We start from the raw sequence: 10,616 nt of genomic DNA, 5'->3' as shown, positions 1-10,616 counted from the left end.
GTAGCATGCTAATGCTACCATTTTCTAATGCTAATTAGCATGTTAGCATTATCATGTTAGCATGCTATGTTAGCATGCTAGCATATTACCATGTTAGCATTATTATGTTAGCATTAGCAGGCTACCATGTTAGCATTAAGTTAGCATTAGCATGCTACCATTTTCAGTATGAAAACTAAAAATAACAAAGAAAAAATATATATATAAAGAATATAAAAACAAATAAAAAATAAATAAATAAATAAACTATCTATCTATCTATCTATAACGGTGAAAATTTTCCTAAAATTTGTAAGAAATGTAGACATAGGCTAACAATTAGATGTGGCGGCCATCTTGAAATAGCACCGCCATATTGGATTATTGGATGGCTCGGTTAAAAAAGTTAAAGAGTTGACCCAAAGGAAAGTTCATGACAAATGTCACGCTTGTATCACCAAGCGAACAACCGTTCCAATGATCTGCTATATTGCACGAATTTTGTGTGCGTGTGTACATCTGTAATCCACGTAACTCGAGAACCGTTCGCCCCACCGACTTCAAATTTGACACACACGTTCCACACACCCACAGGGAGTGCAGTGCCGGGTCTCGAGTCGGCCTCACCCATGGTTGTCCAGAACCGCCACAAAAGGCCTTTTTTATTTGGCGGCCATCTTGAAAAATGACCGCCATATTGGATTTTTCGTTGGCTCGGTTAAAAAAGTTAAAGAGGTGACCCAGAGGCATGTTCATGCCAAATTTCACGCTTGTATCACCAAGTGAAAGATCGTTCCTATTATCTGCTGTACTATTGCAGCTTTTAAGTAGTTTGGATTTCATACAAAAATTACAATTACTCAAAGAAAATCTGAAATGTTGCTGCAACCCCACTGCAATGACAAGCCTGCCACTAACCACCTCAGTTCAAGGCTCAATTGAATTCATGTGAAGTCGATCTGTGCCTGGCTGTGATAGTGGTGCCCTACCGCTTTTATCACTGGTGATTATGGGTTGATAGCATTGGAGCGGGTGTTAGACTGAAGCTTCCTGAAGCAGCTCACTCAGTGGAGTGGACCCACTGAGTGAGGTTTATACATACTACAATCTACCTCACACTACTTTAAATAGACCACACACAATAGCCCATACTATATTAATGCTAGTAAAGTTTCTTGTTGCCAAGCAAGAAGACTTACTTGTCTGACACCTACACCCTTATGGGAAGTCCGTTTTCAAGCCAGGTGTAACTATAATACAGAATATATATGTAGAATGCCACAGCATCATGTACTGTAAATATCAAAGACGGGCAAGATTATTATAGCAGAGAAAAACTTTAATTGCCCTCAACAAATGACACACTGCATATTGTATTGCCATAATTTTCAAACAAGATTCTTTTTTTTTTTTTTTTTACAAAGAAATGTTACAGAACAGAATATATATTTCTATATAAAAACCCAACCAAGTGATTAACATTGTTCAAACCAATATGTAATGACTATAATACTTAGCAACTGATTTCGGATGAGAGCATAAAAATAAAAAAAAGTATAACAACCAAAACCTTTAGCTTATAATGCCAAGATGACCTTTGTGCAATAACACCAGTATTGGGGTTAAGACGGGCTCTGCTGCACAGGCCCAGATCTGAGATCTGTTACCTAGACTTCTATGTTCATTTTAGCAAAGCGGTATTGTAATGAAGTAGGGTTGCGCAGAAGGACCAGGCCTCTTTGTTCCACCGGCTGGTTGAGGAGAGTATGGAGGAGGCCAGGGACACTGACAAGCCCCAGGGCTTCCCCACAGCCAGCAGACAGGGTGAAGTCCCCCTGGGTCACCCAGCCCAACGTCACACGGGAGCAGTGTGACGTGACACTGGGCAAAGGATCAGGCCACAGTCCCAGGATGAGGTCGGAGGAAGAGGCTGATTCAGGGTCTTTAGCTGGAGTGTGGCTGGATGTCGAGGTCTGATCAGACAGGGTGACGGAGGCAGAGATGGCAGCAGAGGGCTGGCCCACAGATGAGGTAAGGCTTGGGTCAGTGGGCGTGGTCTTGGCGTGGACAGAGGCAGGAGGAGGTAGTTCTGAGCCCTTGCTCTCAGACTTGCATGACAATGAGGAAGACGTTGCAGGTTTTTTTGGACCCTTCTTGTGGCGTTTTATTTGGCTCTTGAAGTGGTCTCTGTGAGGGAGTTCCTGTGGACCGCTGAAGTCAGGCTCTTTTTTTCCCAGCCGTGTCAGGTCTTCGCGGGTGGGCACACACACCAGAGCATGTAGCTCCGGCTTCCCCTTTGACAGCAGCGAGAGACGAACCCATACCAAACTGTTCCGGTGAAACGACGTCACATGCGAGTGGTCAAGAGGTGTCACCTCCCCCACGCGTAGTGACCTCTGACCTCTTGAGGTTGTGGGTCTGCACCAACCAGAGAGCAGTTTCAGAGACTTTCTATTTCTGTAAAACACAGAAACAACCCATTAGAATTCAGGGGAATATTTAAAACGACACATTTTTTAAATCACACTAATAAATGCTTTGAAAGTGACCAAAATAAAAAGCAAAGGCAAAAGCACATAAAATCAATCCAATTTTCTGCTCATAGAATCGTCCATTACTCAAAGCCAGTGTGACGTTTTTATGAGGATAGATGCAACTCTTCACATATACTAATCTCTGATATATTGCAGCAATTTAAAGCTGGATGTACTTTGGGTTTTCTCATCAGGGGAGTTATGATGAAAGGAAGGTAGACTGGAGGAGGGCTATGCATCAAGTCTGTCAAACGCTCCAATAGGGTCTCATTGAGAAAACAAAAGGGAAAAGATAAGTGACGATTAAAAGACCTAAAAGGCAAAAAAAAAGGAAGAAAACACTAGAGTTGCACAGCTCAAGGGACTTTTATAAGTCAGTGGAATGAATGGGATTCATTAGTGGATGAATTTAGAGTACTTTATCTCAGTTAATTCCAATATATGAATCTGGCTTTGATTCTCAACATGAGACCCAACTAAATCCTCAGTATGATTCCCACAACATGACATAGAATAAGACAACAGAAAACACCATACCTCAGAAGACTGAAGCTACTCTGTGGCACCATTGGTGTCACATCAACTTCGGCACCATGCATGGCATGCTGCATGTCTGGTTGGATCCGACTCTGTCCCCTGTCCCCCTCCCTCGTGATGAGTTCCCACTCTTCAGACAGCTGTTGCCAGGGACAACGGAAGGGAGCCAGGCAGCCATGTTTAATATAATTGGTCCGTTTGGCAGGCGGACGCCTACATGAGGAAAGGTGAGAAGGTTAAACCCTTGTCAAACTGTCGGGGCTGCCCTGACAATTTATATAACAAATCCTGCCTGCTGAAGAGTGGATTATGGAGGATGAGTAACACACAGCCTTATTACCATCTCATCAGCGTAGATGGGAAGTTATGTGTAATGGAAATTAATCAGGGTCAAATCTGTGCAATGCTTACTGTCCTTCTAATGAATCTCCCATTATCATCAACAAACTCCTTTAGGCAAGTACTATACATAATTTCAGTTTCCACACGTAATGTAGCTCAGGTCTTCTTTTTCTCAATGTTCTGACCTTTTGAACTTAGCCGAGAGTTGGGTTTCTTGCTCCTGCTGAAAACGTACACCTGCAGGGCAGTCTGGGTAGTCATGAGGAAAGTGAGAAGCTCCTTTATTCTGGGAGTGTTTCAGACTCATCTTCAGACCACCAATGCGAACTCCTCTATACACCTTGTGGTCAAAACAAAACCCCAAAAAACACTTCAAGTCAATTAAAAAGGAAGTTTAAAGCAAGTCTGGCTAGGTTTCAACGCATTTAGCATTCTTTACTTGACAAAGCAAAATTATACTGCATGAAACAACTGTTTCATGCATGATTCCGAATACTAATAGTTAAGAATCAGAACACCCATCCAAAAAACTGCAGGTCAACAGTCAGAATAATGATTAAGAATGTACACTTTTTCTCTTGTATTTTTCAATCTCTTGTATTAATTAATCGCCTCTCCTCCCAAGGAGAGGCGAGGATAGGAGAGTTGATCAGGTTAGTTCTAAGTTATCAGAATGCTCCACATTTTTAAATGACAGAAATTCATTATTGGGGTCGTATCTGATACTTCCATGACCGCGGAGAGCAGAATGAATTTGAGGTAATTTAGCCTTAACAGGTTGTTGATGGTGGCCATATGGATTTGGGGCTCTCATGAATTTTGCCTGCATTTTCGCGAGGTGCATGGGGGCTCAATTCGTTTTTTAACCTTCATAGATAAATCCACTGAGAAACGGACCTTTTCTCTCCACGTTCACGGAAGTATCAGATATGACCCCACTATATGATGTTGTTTGGGAGTTTATAAACAGATTTTGCAGTTGAACCACTTGACACTTTTACAAAGGAGACACTTGTATCCTCACAGATCCTCCAAAAGCAAATTAACATTTGGTCAAATTGGAGGACAACTACCCTTCTATAACAACTTACCAGTGGGACCCAGAAAGCCATCCCCCACCCCTTGGGCAGCAGCAGGTCCCAACCAGCTCCCCAGGAGCTCATCTCCTGTCCCACCTGCTTCCCGGGGTGCTGAACTAGCAGAACAGGGACCCTGCCCTGCAAAGGAGTGGGGCTGAGCCTGGAGCCTGGCACCAGCATCTCACTCTTCATCCGGTTCAACTCCTGAGGTAAAACACAGCAGAGTGTTTAATATACATACTTCTATATGTGTTTCATACAAAAACATATACAGTAATAGAATTCTGTGTTATTAAAAGTTTGTGAGTAGTGGTAGAGATAATGACTTGTTACCTGTGCTGAAATCATGTTGTGTGTGACGTTGTCACGGACAGACTGGTCCCACAGGGAGCTCTGACTGCAGTGCTCTGGTACCCCACGCAACATCAGCTCTCTCCTTTTCTCCTCATTCACCTCTGAGACAAACAAGACAAAGCACAAAAATGCACACTCCTACTGTACATGCCTAGCTTCACATTCTACTTAAAGCATAATGACAGTTTGAGAATTTTGCCTTATATACTGTAGATTGGTAATGGTACTTTCAGCAGCTGTCAAAGTTTCCCAAGGGCTTGGAACAAGTTGATACACCTATCAACTTGTTCCAAGCCCTTGGGAAACTTAGTAGACACACCCGTTGTGAGATATATATAAATACTTAGATATTGCTTGTTCAGTAACATCTTTTAATTTCAGTGACTGTCCCTCTGACACAGCATTTACAGCATCATAAATGTTGCCGTTTTGCCATTGCCGAGTTTTGATTTCTCTGTAATGCCAGTACCGACTTCAAAGTCAACTTCAGTTTATATACATTTATATACATACATACGTATGTACACAAATTCTACCCTGACTAAACTGTCCACACCTCATTCGTTGTCCTAGAGAGCAAATCAGTAAAATATTGTCTGTCACTGAGGGTGTTGGCCGAGTACAGGGTCCTGCCAGGATTCGAACCTGGTTCATCTGCATGGCCTGGCAGAGGCTCCCCTGGAGCACAGAACCAGATGCGTACTCATTGCAACAGCCTCAGAAATACAAACAACACCCTGATTTACTATGGACAACATTGACCAAATACCAGGAAACTTGACATGGAGCAGTGTACATAATGAACTGTACTGAACAGGGAAAGTTACACACAGGCTAATAATTTGCATCAGTGAGAGCCATTCTATGTCCGTTAGGCCTGATTTTACCTTGCGCCTGCTTTATATCGGGCACTGCTTTGACCCTCTTCTTGGGTAGTGTCAACCTGGGATCATCCACTGTTAGACCTAGAACTGTGCCTGGAGGGACCTCTCCTGTGGAGTAGATGCCTGTAGAGATCACTTATGGTTAGACATACTGTACACACATATGCATATACACAAACAGACAAAACACTGAGAAAATGCATGAGCAGCCAACCTTTCAGTGTCATAAAGACATCAGCTTGTTGTCGATGTAGGGTCATCTTTTGCTCATCCTTGCAATGCTCAGGCCACCAAATGGAAGATGTATGGGATTTGCTGATAGACTATAAAAAAACCCCAATACAAATACATTTTTAAAAATCCATTCAGTTTAAAAATTATATATCAGCTGGTCTCTGCTTTCCATGCTGGAAATTTGCTTACATCACAATCTGTGGCAGCTTCAAGTGTTTCAGTCAGAACAGAATGAGACTGTGGTCCGATCAGCCGATAGCGTACCATCTCCATGGTCAGGTCGCTGCAACAGAAACAACAGCACAATACAAAAGCAAATTAAGCTATTTTCAGGTAAATACTTGGTAACGGAAAGTACTAAATTTGGATTAGGTTTAAAAAAAGAAAAAAAATGTAGACTGAATACTTTATACTAATTCCAGTTGAGCCGGATTTCCAGGTTACTGGAGTGGTGGGAGATCTGGTTCCGTCACCCAGTATCTTCTTAGCTGGTGGGCCATTTTCATAATCATCCTTACAACTGTGCTTCCTTTTGGTTCCTGGGGCCTGCTGCTTCTTTGGATGGGTCATTTCAGACTTGGTTTCCGGGTCTGGGTTGGCAGTAAGCTCTGCTGTGGCGACGACTGGAGCAGCTGGTGGAAACACGGGCTCGCAACAGTGACACACATTTTGTAACTCAGGAAGGAGGTCCTGGAAGACGACAAGTTTTCAGAGTTAGCCAACGTGATGATGTTTAATTACATTTTGTTGACAGACATGCATTTCCGTTTCAATATAAAGAAACATTCACTGCTCTGTTCTTCAAATCCATGACTAATTAAGTATGGATATTTGACAGAATACCACCATGTTTTAATGTAATGAACAAAAAAGATTAGTAAAATGCTTTACATCTCCATTAAAAACCTGTACCTGTTTAAGAGTGGGATGAACCCAGATCCACAGCTGTCTATGAGTTGAGCCCTGTGTACGGGGTCTCCACATGAAGGTGACAGGTCCCAGGGCCTGTGAGGGGTACTGTCCTGCTTTATAGACCATTGTGCTGCCCTGTTTTCGACCCAGCAGACATGCCGCCGCAGCAAACGTTGGTCCTAGAACCACACAAAACACACCACTATGTTTACTGCTGTTCCAAATATCACCGTTATGAATCAAATCAGGGCTTGTCAGGTGACACGATTGTCCAACATCAGGCTCATTATTCTGAAAGCTGTGTAAGTAATGTCCATACAATTTGTGAATGCATGCCCCATCAATTTACGAAATACCCATTGTACTTGTTTTCTTTCAGAGTACTCATTGTACCCGCTGCTTACTACTACCATTATGTCATTATGATCAACTAAATAGGGATACAGGATTGAAGTCGATAGGTCAGACAGTGTCCGAGTTATGCCTGGGACAGATACAGTATACAAGAATCACACCAGAATCGCTTCTCCCAAATACATTTTACTAGGTAAAGAAATCCAAAAATGAATATTTATTTATTCTTTAAAATAATTTATCCAATTAACTTTTTGATCAAGCACCCAGCCTAGTAGGTTTGGGATGTGTGTCTTAGCCAGACAGATACAAGGTACATTACATAGACCCGGGGCTGTAATGCAGCCTGGCAGCGTGTCACAGATTTGAGTCCTGATCCCCCCACCCTCCTGTCAACCTACTGTGATCCATCAATAAATGCCACACACACACACACACACACAGTGTGGTATAGCATATGCAGTATTTTCATCAGTGTGTTCTCACCGACGTCTTTGCTGGTCAACTGTGAGAGGGAAGCAAGCAGCAGATCTTCAGCTCCCAGCAGCTCTATACAGCAGTAATATGAAAGGTCCTGTTTGGGACAATCAGAAAAGAAAAGTAATATCGACTGTGACATGACAGCCAGTTTACCCAACTTAATTATTATTATAGGGGGGGGGGGGGGGGGATACTGTATATCATCTTACTGGTCAAATCCTCTGTGTTAATTTATCCATTTGTAACAAGAGTGCACAAAAGGAATTTGGAAACCCTCACAGTTAAGTCTCGTGTTTTTTCCTATGGTTCTGATAGAGCCTTCGTGTAACGTCTGGTGCAAAATCATGTTCAATTACTAATTAACACTGTGTATGCCGTTCTACCTGCATCAGACAGTGGCTGCTCATGGCCCGGTAACAGGCTCGGTAGCACTTGTAGGTAGGTCTGTCCCCAAGACAGTAGCCCCACTGTTTCAGCATGTGGAAGCGCTTGGCGTGCCAGATGTGAGTCTCCAGCCACACGTTCTTTCTCTGGCGCCGGTTGAACTCAAGCAGTAGGTTACCATGACGCCGACGGGCCTTGCGGCTCTTGTTCTTGGCCAGCACCTTCTTCTGTCCGACGTGCTTTTCCCGCTGAAGGAAGCGGTGGCCAATAGAAAGGTTATAGGTTATGATAAGAAATGTGAAGGGCATTGTGTGTCATCCGCTTTGAATGTTATCAACCGATAATCACCAATATGTGCCTTATCAGACCATGCAATGGAGCAATATGGACATTCCCTACATAATGCCTACCACGAGTAGGCGACTAGGAAACACAGAAGTGAAATTACTGCATACTGGGCTCCATTGCATGGTCTTGATGACGGAGATTAAATCATCTGATAAGATCCGAAACCGCTGTGTGTGTCTGTATATACAGTATGTGAAAGGAAACCAGACAGAGAGAAGAGTGATAGAGAAGAGAGTATGTGTGCTCAGCAGTGATCTATCAACAAAAACTGTGAATTGGCAACTTGAGAAAAGGAGGAAAATGTAAAATGTCTGATTCATTGACAAAATATCTATATTAAATAAAAAACACACTTCTCGACTAATCAAAAAAGAATCACTATAAATAATGTTTTGTTGCAGGCAGCTCTAGTGTGCATTCCTTCATGTATGAGTCGTGATGCGTACCAGCCTGTTGGCCATTTCCCTCAGCCTACAAGGCAGTCTTTTGGTGTTGTGGCTCATGGCTCTCCTCCTCATGTGTTTAGGCAGGGCCATAAACACATTGCAGCTGCCTGTGGGCTTAGTGACAGCTTTCAACATGGTCGTCACCTCCGCAGCCCTGGCCCTGGCAAATGTTTTGGCTGGAGAAGAGGTGGAGTTTTATTAAATTTCACTTGTTCCATTTCCTTGACATTGCCTTGTTGACTATAGAGGTGCAACATGAATGCTGTGTGACATGAAGAGAAAACCATTTTAAAGCCTCAATACCTGTACATGTCATTGCATATTCACAGCTTCTAATGGATTTTTTCTATACAGTCATAAATCATTACTTAGCTGAATAATTCAGTTCAGTCAATGCTGATTAAACAGCAGTGTATTGTTAATTTCATTAGTACGATCTTCAGTATAACATTTGTTTGCCCTTACCAGTGATAGTCTTGGGCATCTCCTCAGCATAGCCCCCTCCATCTCTCTGGTGTCCACGGACCCATCCACCCTGATGTTGAGAGCCGCGCTGCCTTGCTGTAGAGGGACCATACCTATCTTGACCTTGGAAAAGATCATCACTTTTGTCAGTTCATTCACATCAATGACATCATGTCTAGATTCCATCTAGACATGTAGATCTGTAAAATCTACATGGCATGTATCACAAGGTGATTATCATCATCCTAGTATATTTAATTTGTCAACAGTGAATTGTAAGGAAGATATAATTGACCTGCTTAAGGCCACCATTTTGCACAATTCAATCATTTCACACACGATGGAGTCAGTCATGACTGACACGTTTGCCAATGAATGGAAAGAATGCGCCGACTGTGAAATGTGCTGATCACTCAGATACCTTACCAAGGCAGAAAGTGAAAACAAACAGTGGCATACAGACACAGGAGCACAAAAGAAACATCCATTTATCAATTTCTAACTCTGGGAGTGCACAAAAGTTAATTTGTACACTCCCGAGTTGAGGTACTGTACTGGTAATACTGGTATATCGTTTGGACAAATAAGCTATAGAGTAGAGTGCTCTTTAATTAGAACTGACACACACACACACACACACACACACACACACACACACACACACACACACACACACACACAATCTGCAAAAGTTTGATCCAAGGCATAAATGCATACCTATACCATGGCGTGGAGTGGCTCCATTCTGTGGTGTGTCTTTATTCTGCGAGCTGCACGGCTCATTTTGAGGAGAGGATGGATACAGCACACTGGCAGGCTGGTTCCTCATCTTCTTGTCCCGCATCCTGCGTTTAGCCGACATTGTCTCTAAAGAAACATTTATAGATTTAGCGTCAGGCAGGTTTATTATGTGCTGCAGAGGAGAGAGAGAGCGAGCGAGAGAGAGAGAGCTGACACAGCTTATCTAACGTGGGATCATGTGTCACTATGGTGAGCTACAGACAGTAAAACGTGTTTTTAGCACAATATTAGAAATCACACGGTACCACGCTTATTACAAAATCCATTTGTATTATATTTACCGTGGGAATCTGCAAAGTAAATTAACTAAATCTGTCCGTGCGTGGCATGCGCACATCTCTTCCCAACATGTGAGTTTTCGGTTTTGCTGCCACTTCCTTCTTCCTTGCAACGAGCTGACTTAATATCCGCTTCGGGTTACGTACGTTAGGTCATGATGTAATGTATGTTGTATTGGCGCAAGGAAGGAACACTTCGACAAAA

General features: G+C 42.7%; 1 protein-coding gene across 1 annotated transcript; it reads right to left on the bottom strand.

Annotated features, from left to right (window-relative positions):
* Window positions 1–1,308: 1,308 nt before the first annotated feature.
* On the bottom strand, window positions 1,309–10,495 carry pop1 (POP1 homolog, ribonuclease P/MRP subunit). The gene is made up of 16 exons (XM_083760528.1): window positions 10,415–10,495; window positions 10,056–10,199; window positions 9,333–9,455; window positions 8,868–9,043; window positions 8,073–8,321; window positions 7,696–7,783; window positions 6,856–7,034; window positions 6,350–6,633; window positions 6,133–6,226; window positions 5,924–6,032; window positions 5,713–5,832; window positions 4,805–4,926; window positions 4,484–4,675; window positions 3,578–3,732; window positions 3,051–3,263; window positions 1,309–2,436 (listed from the first exon to the last, which is right to left on the bottom strand). Exons 2-16 carry the CDS (start codon window positions 10,192–10,194, stop codon window positions 1,647–1,649), a joined length of 3,033 nt encoding a protein of 1,010 aa, XP_083616654.1. The 5' UTR covers window positions 10,195–10,199; window positions 10,415–10,495; the 3' UTR covers window positions 1,309–1,646.
* Between the last annotated feature and the right edge of the window lie 121 nt (window positions 10,496–10,616).

The sequence above is a fragment of the Protomyctophum parallelum genome, assembly GCF_964188405.1.
Source record: "Protomyctophum parallelum genome assembly, chromosome: 3".
Lineage (NCBI taxonomy): Eukaryota > Metazoa > Chordata > Actinopteri > Myctophiformes > Myctophidae > Protomyctophum > Protomyctophum parallelum.
The sequence above is the reverse complement of the archived record's forward strand: the minus strand, read 5'-3'. Positions and strand labels throughout refer to the sequence as shown.